The sequence below is a fragment of the Ipomoea triloba genome, chromosome 3 (assembly GCF_003576645.1).
Source record: "Ipomoea triloba cultivar NCNSP0323 chromosome 3, ASM357664v1".
Classification (NCBI taxonomy): Eukaryota; Viridiplantae; Streptophyta; class Magnoliopsida; order Solanales; family Convolvulaceae; genus Ipomoea; species Ipomoea triloba.
The window spans coordinates 3,052,065-3,069,168 of record NC_044918.1 but is presented as its reverse complement, the minus strand read 5'-3'; the positions used below and the strand labels follow the sequence as shown (position 1 = coordinate 3,069,168).

Genomic DNA, 17,104 nt, shown 5'->3' with positions numbered 1-17,104 from the left:
AATGAAGCAATATAGTGTTTTAATAAGTGTTACAATCAAAAAGGCTTGATTTAAACAAATAAAAAAATAATTAAGGCATTCTTAAGATAATTCCAATATAGCATCCACTCGCCCGCATAAGCAGTTTAATTAGTACTCGAGTAGTAGATTGTGGGCAAGGATGTAAAATAATATATGAAGAAATATTTCATTACTGCATTGTAATAGAGTTAGTAGTATTCAAAAAAAAAAAAGAAATATTTCATTACTAAAGTTTGTACATAAAGTGAAAAACGAACCTGGAAGTGTGGTTGAGTGAGAGAGACTATCGATCCTTAACCAAAGGTCAAATGTTTGATCCTTGATTTTAGTTATGGAGCAACCTTAAATCGGAGATTAGTCACTACGTTTGGGTACATATTTTATAATTCACACACAACTCATCACGCAATGTCACCCAAAAAATTTAACCCGTATGGACTAAATTCAAATTATTACCGGTGAGCCAAATTAGGATTCTCATTATTATGAAAAGAGAGCACAGCCCTACAAGTATACATAAAACAAAACATCAACATTTTATGTACAACAATATAATATAATATAATATTTTTTTCTGACTTTAAAAGTATCTTTCGTACCCTAAAAATTTCTTTATTATTTTACATCCTACCTAATAATCATTAAAGATTTATACCTAATCCCAACTCAAAAGCAACTATATATACAACTATGTTTGTCATTTTCAATATTTCTATGACAGGACAACATAACAAATCTTATCTTAATTATTTTTTTTAATACTATTACAATGTAGTACTGGGGATCAAACCTATGACCTCTCATTTAGGAGGGCCACAGCTATGCCGCTTGACCACAAGGCCTTTGGCAATCTTATCTTAATTATATGCATAGAAAATATCAAGAATAAGAGTCCAATCACTACGTAGCACTATAACAAATTAAAGCTCAATTAATCACATGTGTGAAGTTTGAGTAGAAAGACTAGGGATCGAGTCTCACCAAAGGCAATGTGAAAACTAGCAAAAGTCTAGCCGTTGTATTCAGCTGAGTTAGAAGGGTTGATTTAACGTAACCTTTATTAAAAATTTCACTAATAATATTTAATTTTATATTACGAAAAATGAATTATAAATTTGAGTTTAAGTTTCATCATTTCATCGAAGCTTATAGTTTGGGGAGGATGGAATATGAGAAGTATGTGCTAAAATAGTAAATTTCCATATGAAGGAAAGTGAATAGCATATCCCAAAATAAAAATGAAGACAAAACTAGCGGTACAGAGGAAGTATATGTTGAATCATATAAAGGTGAATATTATATCACTTCTAATCTCAAACTGCCCCAAAGAGGAGGCAATTCAAGAAACCCCTCTTTTTAATGCCATTATTAGATTTTTTAATTTTTTTTTGTTTTTGTTTTTTTTTATTTTTAAATGTGTTCTACATAAGTGATGGGCACATATATATATAGGGATGATAAGATACATATATAAGTTTGAGCCACACTAGAAATTATATTAAACTTGATGACGAATCGCTTACTTAGCTCTTACTTAGCTTGATAATATAATTCATTGTGTACTTGAAAAATTATTAGGGAACTTTGACTAATTAGTGGTAGTATAAGAAACGAGCTGAGTAATCAGAATCACGCCTGAAATTTGAAGACATCTCATTGCTATCTATACCCTTCTTTTATTTTTTACGTTGGTAGAATTCGAACTCTACAAGCACCTTACTACTGCTAGCTAAGCAAAGCCTCATATAAAGATATTTAACTCATAATGAAGTTAACTAATATAAATAACTAATGACATGAAGGATTATACGCTTCTCAATCACGAGTTAAATATGAAACAAATATTGATATACAAAAATTGCATATAAATAGTATTTTCATTATTTAGAGATGCCTTACCTCTAATGTGGGGTTTGTTTTTTCCCAAGTCAATCATTTCTCTCCATTTTTTTTTATTATTGTCAACTTTGTTTATAGGTCGATCCTATATGACAGTTCATAAAGACAGTATTAATAATACCCATAAATTTTATTATATATATATATATATATATATATATATATAAAAGAAGCACAATAAAGTTAATCAGTTTAGGTTGTTCATAGTTGATCGATCCAAATCAATAAGAGTAAAGAACAGTTCCATGAAAAGTCAAATTTGAAACGTTGTAGTTAAAATATCAATTGTTTAATCGGGATATAGTTACTAAATAAATATCTATCTTAGAGTTCAAATGAATTAGTGTTAATTCATATATAGTTGGAACATTACATGTGCCCAAGACTGGAATATGCCTGACCAGCTCTGTATGTAATTCCTCTACAAACTACAAAATGTAGCCTTCATAAATGCATTAGGTTTTCAGAGCATCATCAGAGCCAGAAGAGATGATCTGTAATCTAATATAATGATGATTATTAGACTAATAATAATTAGTAAACAAGGCTCCCTTTTGTTAACTTATTGATAATCAGGCCCATCATGATGTTAAATTAGAGTAGTCCCCACTGTTTAGCCATAATTATATTACTTTAATTTCTGTCATGCAATAACAGTAGTCTATCATCCTCAGAGCAACATGCCTATAAAGCATCCCTGGAGTCCAGGCAAGGGCATGTCCTGAATGAAGATTAATGAAACTTTTTTTGTTCTTTCTAAATTTGTCTACATTGTTAATTATGTGACTTTAATTTTTTTTTATTGAATAAAATATACTCCGTACTTTATTTGTGAAAAGAGGCAAACAGACCAAATATGACTTCATTCTGTAATATAAATTAAGAATAAGGAAGAAACAAAACATTCAACCTATAATTTTTGTGCAATTTATTCACTAAACTTAGAACATGTGTAATTGAACCATTAAAGAAACAATATATGTAATCAAAATAATGACTCTTAGTACCTGCATATGAGCAATGTGATTGAATTATATAGTGGGAGAAATTTTTTAATTTTTTTTTTAAATCTCAATTGCTTTTATTTTGTCTTTTTAATGGTTCAACTGAACATATTCTAAGTTTAGTGATTTAATTACATATCATTTAAGTTTAATTATTTAATTACATACTTATCATTTTAATTGAAGTGATATGTTTCTTTGATGTGAGGATTCTGTACTAGATGAAATTGGCAACTGAGTTGAAGTATTTGGTTGTATTTGGGATAAAAACAAATTAATTGTATTGTTATAATTACAATTTCAAAATAAATAAATAAATAAAAACTTAGGCATTGTAATTAGTTACTGACAAAAATGTTGATTTTTTTAAGTACACTGTTACAATGTAGTATCTGCTAATACTTTCTCAACTTTCGGAATCTATGACCTCCTATTTGGAGAAGTAACACTCCTACTCAACCACAAGCTCTTTGGCTACAAAAATATTGGTTAAACAAGCAGATTATTGAGAAGTTCCGCATGCTTCATTCAAATATATAATTCAATTTTGTTATTAATATGAAAATAATGAAGATAAACTAGGAGAAATTAAACTAATAATTCCAGTGTATTGTTTCTGAATCTGTTTAGATAAAGATAGAGAATGGCAAATGATAAGGGAAAAAAATGAATGTAATGAGATAGGTAAATTGGATCCCCAAACAATAGACCATAGAAATTATTTTTTTTTAAATGATAATTATCAATTTATATTTGAGGGTTTCACTATTATCTAAGAATGAACAAGAATTTCATGGATTTTTTTTTTTTTTTTTACTCATGGGTCAAACAAAAAACCAATAGGAACCATAGTGGAGAAATGATTGCAGGAGGCAAGTGGCCTGGGAAATAATGTAAGCATAATGGACATTAATTGAAAGATTTATTGATGGAGTTATATGCAAAGGACCACATTATTGGTCTGGAAAAAACATCATGTGAAGATCAGAAAAACACATCCGAAGAAGAAGAAGAAGAATATTAGAGCTTAGATTTGCTTACTGAGAAGTATAACTCTCAGACAAGAGCTGATCTAATAGATCAGCGCCTAAATCTTCAAACACCAGCGGCGGCAAATCGTCGCCGTCGCAGTCTCGCGCCGCCTTCTCAAACCCTACGCCGCCGCCGCCGCCGCCGTTATTCTCGGCCTGTTTCCTTTTCCCTCTACTACTCCTCTTCTTGTGCTTCTCCTTCAACGCCTCCGCCGGCGACCACCCGTCCTTGCAACCATAACAACACCCCATTTCCTGCAACGACTCGTTCACTCTATCCACCGGAAAATTGAGGCACGACGATGGGCCCCGCATCAGCACCGCCGCTTGGTCGTAAGCCAACGCCGCCTCCTCCGCGCTGTTGAAAGTCCCCAACCAAACCCTCATCCCATTCCTCGTCGAATCCCGAATCTCCGCCGCGTATTTCCCCCACGGCCGCTTTCTAACCCCAACATAGTGCTTCTCCTTGGGAGATTTATTGTTATTATTATTATTATTCTCTCTTGGGTCGCCATTGTTTTCCACCTCCAAAGATTTTACTTCCCCGCCGGAGAAAATCATATCCGATTCTTGTTTGATTATCTCACCACCACCACCCATTCTCAACCAAGAATTTGCCTCTCCGTTGATTTATATATATAGACAAATAAGGATTGAAGTGTGGACTAACAATAGTATAGTTAGAAATATCTAGCTAGAAGAGGAACTGAAGAAGGGAAATATTTAGGAAATTAAAATTGTTTTTATATCCAGAGCGACGAAGAAAGAAAGAGAGAAAAAAATTTTAAAAATAAAAAAATAAAAACAAAAACTTTGGAATATATCCATCATAATAAAAGGAAGATTTATTTAAAGATTATAAAGATAAAATAAAAACCCAAAAACCTTATCCAATAATGACACAAGAATTAAATTACTTTGTTTAACATGGTCCTACAAATTATGCGTATGTTGTGGGTAGAACTGAAATTAATTAATTAATTATTATTATTATTGTTATTATTATTATTATTGGAATAAAAAATAAAAAATAAAAAAGACAAGTGGGAAGATGCTTTAACGAGTAGGAAGCCAGAAGATCAGAATTAGATTGATCGAGCCAATTGTTGGCCCCAGGTTGATGGGAGACTGCAACAGAATTGACAATTGTACCACAAATTTTATGCACTAGAAAAAAAAATTAAGTGAAAATTTTAATTTGATGTCAACTATATTATATACTTCTTTAATTTTGGACCTAGGAATTTGTTTATATTTTGATTCTTAATGTCATTGTCCAAAATCACGTTTCTTAAGTACACCTTGACTATGTATTGTAGAAAATTTGGGTGGAGTTTTTTCTTCCCTTCTTTTGGTTACCTTGACACTTGAATTGAAAATTTGAAATTAATATTATTATCCATTGTTATACCATGGAGAAGGCCGGGTTCATATTGTATTGTAAACCCTGATACAAAAAATTTGTACATTCAGTTCACACATTCTATACCTACAATTAACAGTTTCTATATAGGTAAATAAGTAACTTGATAATTGCTAACAAATAATATGATAGATACAGAGGTAGAAACTGTCAACTGCAAATACAGAAATTATCAACTACAAATACAGAATCTGAAGGTTATTTTTGGACCAAGACAAAGTAGACCCTAGTCCATGCAGGTATAATTTGTCATATTATTATACCACACATCTTTAAATCATTTTCTTTTTGAATTTAAAATATAATCTTTAGAAAAGTCACACAAACACGAGATTATCCTAACTTATAAACATAAACCCTAGTTTTTTTTTTTTTTTTTTTTGGAATTGTAATGGACTAATGGAGTATGTTTGATACGTTCGCCATGTATAATTTTTTTAGTTGAATGGATTATGAATTTAATATTAGATCATGATGAATTGTAAATTTGTAGTATACTTAAATCCATAATGTTGGGTGGAGGTCTTGAGACTCTATTTAATATCATGTCATCTAAACGTAATGCTAGATGTTATTAAAGTTTTAAGAAAATTAAATTTTGTATTCATTACTAATTATATATTTTTGCATACTAGTAAGACTTGATCTTGACACATAAAATTTAGTGAATAACAAGACAAGAATTTCACATCAACTTACCAAATTAAAGAACTATATATGATTTGTTTAAATTGTAATGTTTTGCATTATATAATTTTCCTACAGTGCATATTAGTATACTACCTTAGGTATTAAAAGAGAGATTAGAAAACATCAAGTCTTAATTTAACCCAAATTTCAATCACTTATCACAACTATAAATTATATATAACTAAATAAGACTCGCCAGAGATTGGGTTCGATTCTCACAAGTGATGATTCCCCATGTACCAGTTCTTATGCATTCCGGAGCGAGCGGAGATTAGTCGGGTGGAACCGGACTGTTAAACGGACGGAGAAAGACTCGGAACATCTCGTGGATTTACCAAAAAAAAAAAAAAAAGACTCGCCAGAGACCTTGTATGTGGTCAAGCGACATAACTATGACTCTTCTAAATTGGAGGTCTCTTTGTGCTTCAATAGATTAAGAAAATATGTATGAACATATACTACATTATAACAGAGTCAATAGTACTTAAAACAAAAAGTTTTTAAAAAAAATCCTCCATATGAACGAAATCCCAATAAATTACAAAGCATATTCTAACATTTGAACCCACCAAAAGTATCCCATATCCTTCTATTTCACAAAGTATCCCAAGTCCAATAATTTCTATTTTAGAGAAAAATTCAATCTCCTCCTTTGAATTTAACAACCCTCAATTCTACAACCTTCCTTTATTTTTGTCTCAATCAATTCCAAATTTGATAGAGCTATCATGGTTTCATTATCTACCCCACCTTTCATCTATTCTCTTAAACTTGAATAAGAAGAAACGGATCTAATGTAAACATAATTATATACTTTTTACACATAACTATCAAAAAAATAAATCATTTTACTAATGACTAAATCATTTAGACTTTTAACATATCCAATGCACATATAATAAAAATAGTGATCAAGATTTAAATTTAGATCTATTTCATCAAATTACATCTCAGATCCCACTCAATTGCTTAAGATGGGGCAGCCTATTCATTGACTTGTTTCTGTCTACTAGCTTTTTGATATTGGAATAATATGCCATTGATTTGCCAATTAGGCAACAATAATCCAAATTCTTGGCTACATAAAAAAAATGATAAAACTATAAAGAAGTTGAAAAGAGTAGCATTTCTCTTTTCAATAATTAACTAGCAGCCAAATTAAAAAGGTTTACAGGAGCACAACAAATAAGTGAATCCACAAGGAACAAAGAAAGATGATTAATAATGCATAATATTATGTTTGTGTTTAAGTGGTTTGAATATTCACATAAAATAATTGTGCCTCGAGTCCTTAATAACTATAGGTACTCCCTAAATGGCTAAATACTTAACTTCTCTTATTTTACTAAATGTAATCTAATAAATAGTATTACCAAAAAAAATCTAATAAATAGTATGTATCCTAACGAAATGGAAGCTAAACCAATTAATTAACGCATTACTGTATATCCAATTTTAAAAAAAAAAATACGATGGCATTTTCATAATTATTACAAATGTTACTATGTAACTCAGAACTTTATACTCTGCATTTCTCATGATTTTTCAGAAATACATATTATGTTTTTACAAAGTGCATGTTTAGTATTAAAAATTACACTTTGCAAAATGCGAAAGTGCAATGCACTTAGGGTTTTGGATTTTAGAGTTTATAAATGAGCTTTTTGGTTTTATTTGGTTTAGAGGTTTACTTTTTACTGCTTAGGGTTTAACATTCACGATTTATGTTTAAAATTTAGTTTTTTAATTGATTTTATTGAATGTTCATCTAAAAATATGTGCACATTATATAATTACAAAGTGTAGAGTATAGTGCTACAAGTTGCACGATAAAATTGAAAATAATTATAAAAATGTCACTGCATTTTTTTTAAAATTAGATCTGATCTGTCCGATTTTTATAGATGTAAGACTGAAATTAGTTCTTAGTTTTCTCATTGGGATGTGTTCTCATGGGATCCTAAGCCTATATATATATATATATATATATATATATATATATATATATATATAAAGTGGTAGAGAGAAAATTTTACTCTTATAATTTGAGTAGGGTGCATAGTAACATATATTGATATATTTAGTTCTAGTTAACCTATAAAATTTACGAAGTTCATATAAACTTTAATTTATGAGAAAGTGCGCAACCACATTTTGAAAGTGTCTTCTGTATAATATAGCTGATGAATAGTATACTAAGTTGGCCGATCGAAGTGCCCTCAAGGCAGCTGGTCTGACCAGTCAACCACAAGGCCTATGCCGCGAGGACCAGTCCAAGAAAATTATTGGACCAAAAAATCCCATGAAAGATACCCAGTACAAGCAACTTATAAGTTTAAAAGAATTAAACTTATTATTCATAATGTAATAAGGATTGGATTTGCTATTTCGAGTATAATAAGAATTGAGCCCCTATTTCTAATGTAATAAGGAATCCCAATATGAGGAAATCGAGTTTTAATTCTTCTAGGGCTCTTAGCTCACTTGTATAAATAGACCCCATATATGAAGAGAGAACAAGTAATATTCACCAATAAAACATATTTATTTTCTCTTAAATTTCACCATACTTTTCATATACTCATTATTTTTAATGGTTATATTGACCTGTTAACTGTTCAAAAGTCATAAAACCAATCATATTTATGCATTTTTTCAATATTTGAAACTTGAAAGTCACATAAAGTTTTACTCGGTAGTTATTATGAAGTCAAACAAATGTTGAATTTTATATGAAAATTGAGGAAAATTGCAAACTTTTTGTACTGAATTCACATAAGTACTCAAACCCAAGTTGTTCTTTAAAAATAAAATCCAACTTTTTTTTTTTTTTTCACTTCAACTATCAATCATTAGGTTATAAAATTCAGTAAATTATATTTGTACCCAAAAAAAATTATACATAAGTTTACACAAGCTCATATAGTTTACCAATTCTCTATGATTATTAACTATTTATAAATTAATAAATTCCACTAAGTTAACCAAACAAGCTAGACTATATCATCACGACAAAGTCATGTAAAATAAATTTATCTGCATATAATATTATTCAGAGAAATATAGTCACTACAAGAAAAATAATAAAATAATAAATAACAATTGATTTAGTAACTGATTAAATAGTCACAATTTGAATATGCGAATTTCAATATTTTATTTACAAAAATTTAATTATAAGTTAAATATATAAAAATTTTAATAATTTACCTATATCTTTTTCATTGTAAATTTAATTTTTCTCGTAATGAATTATATAATTTCCTTTCAAAAAAATTATATAATTTTTATTGTTTATTACCAAAACAAAATCTACAAGTATTGTGGTAAAATCACTACCAATTAACAAAAAATAATTTATATAGTCTCATATTTTTAATTTTATTCTGACATAGTACGGAAAATTTATTAAAGTAAAATAAAATAAAATTTTTATTTTTTCTTTCAATGAAATTAGGAGAGGGTTTTTTCAGGACCCACTTATCTTTTTCGAACCAAAAATAGGAAAAAAACAGAAAATTAGTCCAATCAATTTGCACCTAGTTGGAAAGGATTCATACTCGATTGGATGTTAGGATATAATTAACATAAAAGTGGTCACCAGGCCAGCTTGAGTCGCTATTGGTCACTTTTCCATTTTTGTCTTTTTCCGTCGGCGGATACCCCACCAGGATTCAGACTTTTCTTCGATTTGACACCCACACTGACACAGCACACTATTTCCTTCCCAGGATTCGAGGTTTATTTTAACATTAATATTTTTAATAATCTTTTTTGTCTTTTCTTTTTTCTTTTTATTTTTAAAAATTCCACTAGAGAAGCCACGATCAAATTTTTGTACTCCGGTATAACTTTGCAGTTAATTAAACCAAGCTATATCCAGTTAATTGAAAGATGTATTTTATTTCAATTAAAAATATAAATTCATAAAAGAATTATACATTTACATATTATATACAACCGATATTCTTTCGATAATGTTAAAAGTTGTTCGGTTTAACTTATTCTGGTCCAAACTTTAAAGGGGAAATGATGTAATAGTGAAATTAAGTAAGCCCCCACCATTTAAGCATCTTAAAGTCAGGAATGCAAATGCTGAAAAGTCAATAATGGTTAGTTTTAATTAAATTAAACATTATACCATCTACAATAACGTCCACATAATATATTACCAGCATCTCATATTATTCTATAGAACCGACGGTCAATAGACGACAATTAATACATTTTAAAATTAAAGATTCTGAATAACATTTTCAAGCCAGCTGAAGTAACATTTAAAACGAATAACGTGAACCAGTCATCAGCCACCCACCCAACCACAAACCTAATCGCATAGCTAGCTTAGCTTCATTAAATTAGGGCTGGTGACTTGGTCCCACTGCAAATCAGTTCAAAATGACAACTTGGGGCCGAACTTGATCAGTTATAATAAAACTCCTAACCATACCATTGTCCCAACCATTATTTCAGTTCTATTAATTAATTGGCTCAAAGTTACAGCAGAAAGGATTGACAGAGATGGATGTTAATTGCTTGATTCACCAAGTTTTAGCTATTACATCAATGGATTCTCAGGCTCAAGGGGAAAAAATATATGTAATTACTACTACTTGTATTAAAAAAAAAGTGTAAATTTTCTTCAAAAGCTAACTAAATAATAGAGATGACATATACCCAAACCATATTTTATTATGTTTGTGAAGTATATATGTTAATTATCTGGTGACTCCATATATATTTTAAACTATGGAAGTATGGAAACTAAACATACAATATAGAAATATATACATACCTGGAGGCCTGCAGCTGATTCAAAATGGTATGCTTAGCTTGCTAGCTTGAAGCCTTCAATCTCTTCCCAGTTTGCAGTTTGGAGTCTGATTATATACAAGGCCAATGGCTTCTGCAAGTAGACCACTAAGAATATATATATGCCATCCAGTTGGGTAAAATTTTAGGAGTGAGAGATAACATAGGAACTTGAGAAAAAGAGGGAGAAGAAGAAGCAAAATGGTAGGTAAAAGGTAGGATTCCTTAAACTTTTCAAACTGCGTATGTAACAAAAGAAACTTCCTTGACCAACCTGGAAGAGGATTATTATTTCATGGTCCGTAGTATTCTCTAATCTCTAATGGATTAATAAAAAAGATGAGTATTAGACCACTGACCTAAAGCCACCACTCTAACGGTAAGGTTAGGACTGACTCCCACCAACAAAATCTTAGATCGAGTTAGGGCTCTTTAAATTAAAGTTTGGATTTTTGGGCTTAGCAAATTAGCAGAAGTGTAGAAATGAATTACTTGTGTACAGAGTTACCGACAGAAACGGATTAGGAGGTTGTCTCCAACTTAATGGATCAAAAAATAAAAAAGATTTGAGTGTTCAAACAAAAGTTGCAAACGGAATTGTGGTTCATTGTATTTGTATCTGTACATTCATTTCAATTCTCATCTGTGAATGTACCACCCAATGTGGGATATGCTTTGTACATTATTGTACGCTAAGTTATCTCTGCCCATGAACAACAAATTAAAATAAAATCATTCAATTATATTCCTAGCTAGCTACGATATATGGATTTTCATGCAGTAGGCATACCGCATATTTTAACTTAGTTTGTCCATTTTTATATTGTCACTATTTTTACTAACCAGTTGGTACATGTTAAACCGTATTACTTTTTGTTTATTGTATGTATATGGACAAAATTAAAGCAGAAGTTAGCTTGTGCCTAGTAGACTAGTATTGCTGAAATGGGCTTTAAAAAAAAATACTTAAGAGACTCTGACTTCGTCGAACTAATCATATGTTTACAGAGTCACTGCATAGGTAAATTGCGAGTCACGCAATCAACCCACCGGTCAAATCTTGGTCTTTATGTGCGCACATGAGATTCAATCCACACCTTCCATCATCCTGGCCATGAACACCGCACACTACTTACTTCAAGTCAGGTGACGAACCACTATATGTTAAGTCCTACGGGAATAAGCTGCGCATTCTTGGTAAGAGTAATCATACATTACTATAGGCAGGTGTTTAGTTCAAATTATATCACATAATTTTAAGAATATGGATATGATAATATCATATGTCTTGTTTGGTTCTAAAGAATTTGAGATAATTAACCATACAAAATGTGAGATTTTTAAACTTTTTAGTTACTTTTTGGTAGCTTTGGTGAGAATCACATTCTCCCCACAATCTTAACTTATGTGAGATTTTTAAAAAATTTATATTACCTCAAAGTATCTAGTTAACATACCTAAATATTCACTTTCTATGTTCATTATTTCATTGATTTCTTTTGGGTTCGAAACAAAGGATGACTCTAAAGAAGATACAAACACACTACCCTAAACTTTGTCAAACTTGTGGCAGCCCTAATTGATCTTCCATGAAGGAGATATGTGGCCTCAGCTCTTTATTTACTTGTTGTATGGTTTGACCAATACAATCAATGATAATACAGAACTTTTGTATTTAAACATTTTAGATAATTTGACCTGAGAGGGTAAGAATTATTATTAGTGATGTGGTAAATATGGTGACTTCCATGAATACATATAAGTATTGGATCGGAGTCGGATCACAAAGGGATCCTTCTTTAGTTTGCTTGTTGATTTAAGTTTGTGAGCTCGGGGGCAGAATAAGAGTCAGATGATCCCGAGCTTATGTATAGTAGGTGAAGATGCCAAAAGTCCTTTGCCCTCGCCATAAATGTTATATTTATAGGGCAGGCGAGGGTCACATGCCAGACGTCCGACATGGTGCAGTGGGTAGGTTCGGGAGCAGCGCCTCGACAACCATGTGTTCTGCCCCTGAACGTCCAGGTTCATAAATACATCTGAATGAGCCTGCTCGCGAAGATCGTCCCGACCTAAACTGGTCGGGGCCGGTCCCTAGGCAATAAAGCGTTACTGCTTGCTATTTAGGTCGGTTATCACTATTAGGTCAAGAATAACAAGGTAAATGGTCGGCAAAGGTCGAGAAGGGTTCCTTCTGATGGCCTGACCATGTATAAACCAAACATACTGTATGCATGAGGAGGTATATTCGGAGAATATTCTTCATCAATTAATTTTAAAAATAGTATTGGTTGTTTGATATTTTAAACTAACTTATATTTTGGTCGATTAGATGATTAGATGGACAACAAATTATAGTCCTCAATTTCTCATATTTTAGTTTAATTGCAAATAATAAATTAAATATATTTTTTTTACTAAAATCCATTTTCATCAGTTAATTTTTTAATTCCATTACCCAAGTAGGGAGGTGTCCGGATTAAGCCCTTATCTATACCACTTGCATGCTCTAATACTAATTGTTAGGTTAAAAAGTTTATTACTACGTCAAATATTATACGTAGTAATTAATAACGAAGTCACAATTTTATTTCTTTATACTTATATAGAAAGTAACACTATGTTTTGATAACGAGATATTAGACTTGATTCATCAAATTAATCTCCGTTCAGCAGACTTGTGTTTGCTATCGCTGGGCTGCTGGGGCAAACCTACCCAGGTTTTACGTCAATGACATAAAACATACAAGAACAAGTTTAAAAGTCAACAAATTAAATACATCGTACCAAATTTCCAATAAAATGATACAAAGACTATCAAATTGAACTAAAGTAATGAATAATGCTATAATACAATAACATTAACTTCAACATCAAGAAGATTACATGTCTGGGAGTATCTCTGAATTTACTCTAAAGAACTTCCCACTTTATTTATTTATGTTTTTTTCACTAGTTAGTGTAGTTCAAGATAACTCGGGCAACTCAATTTGTTTTTAGGTGATACATTATGGGTAATGACGCAGGATCGGACGCTAGATAGCTTAAGCCTGTTTGAACTCATAACTTACAATTTTAAAGAATCTTTTATAATTTTTTATGAAATTAATAATATGATAAAAATTATACACTCTTATGGATTTCCCTATTATTTAGTTTTACTTCAGCTATAACACGAGTACACGACATGAATAAATATATTTGTGCCGCCACAGATCAGCAAACTTTTCATTAAAAGTTGTTCGGTGTTATTTTTATTTTAAATTTTGTATTAACTTATATCGTTACTAAGCAAGAGTTTAATTTGTATGAAATGAAGTTTCATCTCTTCGGTCTTGGACTCTAGGGTTTCACCAATCTTCTAAGTTGAACCTTTTAGCCATGTAGAAGGCAAGGTTTCTATGAGTTATGGTGGTTTCTATGATTCATAAATGTCCAGCACTGGAATCTGTCAATTCACAGTATTGGCCAGTGGCATGGAGAGTTAAGTCCAGCATCCTACTATCCAAACATGACTCTAAATGCTTTTTAAGTATATATAAGGAAATAAAATTAAACATTTACTATTAGTTAGTATAACTTTTGACCTAATGATAAGCGCTTAATTTGACAATAGTTATTAGAGTAGGTTACTGATTTGCTGACTACTAAACAAGTATAACAGACACACGACACCCAAGCTATGGACCCAATCTACTTCAATAATATGCAATTCTATATAAATTGTTGTGTATATATAAATAATGCAGGAGAGAAATTGTTAAATGAGGAAATGATACACATTTTTTGGTTTGTACGAGGTAGGTGTAGCAGAGATCAGAGTAGGATCAAGAAATTAGCAATCAAGAAGCTGATAACAGCTCATCTAAAAGCTCAGGACCCAAATCCTCTAAAACCAAAACCTTATCCAACTCGATTCCCCGTTTGTTGTTACCTCCGAACATGGACGTGCTACTCCGCCTCTTGTAACTCTCCTTCAACGTAGCCACCGGCGATGACGCCGCCTTGTCGCCGCCGCACCGCATTCCTTTCAGCGAGTCACGAACGGTGTCCAACGGCAAGTTTAGAAAAGTCGCGGGGCCCCGCATGAGCAGCGCAGCTTGGTCATAAGCCAGCGCTGCCTCCTCGGCGCTGTCGAAAGTCCCCAACCACACCCTCAACCCATTCCTCGTCGAATCCCTAATCTCGGCGGCGTATTTCCCCCACGGCCGTTTCCGAACTCCGACGTACTGTCTTTCTTTCTTGGCCGAGGAATCTACAACAGCTTTGCAAGTCATGATTCTTGCGTTTCATTTCTCAGAACATTTCAGTTGCGCATAAGATTTAAAGAACAGAGAATTCAACGGTGAAGAATAATAAAATGATTTATACTATATAGCATCCGTCACCCTGACACTACTAAATTTTGTTATGATTTATTTTAATCATGGGTAGACAATGACGAATTATGTAATATGTGAAATAGACAAACCGTATATGCAATATAATATGCGAACCATAAGGGAGGATTAGACGGGGCTTGGTGGAATTGAAGTTTTGAAAGTGATTATAGGTTGTCAAAATTTAATTTAATTTCTAAGTTAATACATACTTTGGTATTACACAATTTTTTAAATGTTCAGTCAATTTCAGTTCATTTTTCTGTTGCTTGCCATAATTGATTGGATTTGCTGACTTTTGCTATCAGTCTCTCCTTCCAGGAAAGGTACACAGATTTAAATAAATCATAACAAAATTTCAATTAAACTAGTTTCACAAAAGTCATTCAAACTTTTTTATTTTAAATTCAAAATTAGTTAAATTTAACTTTTGCTACTTAAAAATTGTGCCAATTTTGTCCTTTTTCAAACTAATTAAGAAGACAAACAAACAAAATTAGAATCGGAATGGTAATGGTAATCAAATATTTGGAAATTGTAATGAGTTTGAGTAAAATGATGAATCACTTTGTTTGGTAATAAATAGGAATGCAAATCAAAACAAATTTTATATATAATAATAATAATAATAATAATAATAATAATAATAATAATAATAATATAGATACACATACATACATGTGTATATATATTAAAATTCCATATTTCATTTTTTCTTACTTATTTTTTATTCCATTGTTTAAAAGCACATGAATAAAAGGGTAATGAGTTTTGTAATTACTAAAGGATTTGATTCTAATAGTTGGATAACAAAAATAAGAAAATAAACATGGTAATGAGTATCAAAGCACATAGTAGGGTGCAAAAGTTCCAACCAAACACATCCTATATTAATCCGATTTAAATGTACATGTCTAATATCTCAATCAATCAAGTCCTGAATAGCATCGATTATATTAGAAAATATGTCACATAGTACTATACTGAAGCACAAAGAGTCAACAATTAACTTCACTGAAGCTCGAACCCACTCCCATCATCCATGTGGGAGTGTGAACCGGGACACCGGGTGCCACTAGACCACAAGATCTTTGGCAATCACCTATCACATTAGTTCGTTAGATTGCAAGCAAAGAATCACTTTTCATAACAATGTCAATTTTAAATTTAACATAAAACTGACAATAATATGTTACGGTCGAATTTATAGATTCATTAACAGTTTTAATTAATTATCAATCAATTAATTAATTAATTATTACACTTCATTATTTCAAATTTATAGAATATATTTTCTCACTAGCTAATAGCTTTAAGTTTTAGTTTAAATAAAAGATATTTTCCCATTCAGTATTATTAGAGCAGACAAATTAAATTATAATGTCTTTTTTTTTTTTTCAATTCACAAATAAAGTTTATTAGTTTAACATGTTAGGTTTGTGTTAATATTTTGTTTGGGGTAGTGGAATTTTTTTCACCGTATATGGTGGTATGGAGGTTATTAATAGCACCATACATGTCATTATAACATAATTAACTTGCAAAATTTTCTATTATTTTGTACAAGTTATATACTGTTAACTAACTCAACTAGAACGTGCACATGCACAAGGAGTAGGGATCTTACACTACTCCTGGTGAGAGTCAACCCCTGGTTATTCTTCCCAAACTTCACCCTTGACCAGTAATTCAGCTGCCCATGCGAGCTTTTCGATTAAGTGTTAATGTGTGTGTGTGTGTGTGTGTATATATATATAATGAATCAAATAAAAAAGAGTTACTTAATTTTAAAAAAAAAAGGCGGGGGGGGGGGGGGGGTGAAAAAATTTTTTTATTCAAATTTTT

The 17,104-nt window shown here is 31.2% G+C and overlaps 2 protein-coding genes across 2 annotated transcripts; both read right to left on the bottom strand.

The window, feature by feature from the left end:
- Positions 1-3,801: 3,801 nt before the first annotated feature.
- LOC116013968 (ethylene-response factor C3-like) lies at positions 3,802-4,684 on the bottom strand. Its single transcript, XM_031253940.1, has one exon. It carries the CDS (start codon positions 4,553-4,555, stop codon positions 3,962-3,964), a length of 594 nt encoding a protein of 197 aa, XP_031109800.1. The 5' UTR covers positions 4,556-4,684; the 3' UTR covers positions 3,802-3,961.
- A 7,995-nt stretch (positions 4,685-12,679) lies between these two features.
- Positions 12,680-15,157, bottom strand: LOC116012192 (ethylene-responsive transcription factor 1B-like). The gene is made up of 3 exons (XM_031251674.1): positions 14,739-15,157; positions 12,994-13,140; positions 12,680-12,893 (listed from the first exon to the last, which is right to left on the bottom strand). Exons 1-3 carry the CDS (start codon positions 15,155-15,157, stop codon positions 12,680-12,682), a joined length of 780 nt encoding a protein of 259 aa, XP_031107534.1.
- Positions 15,158-17,104: the final 1,947 nt, after the last annotated feature.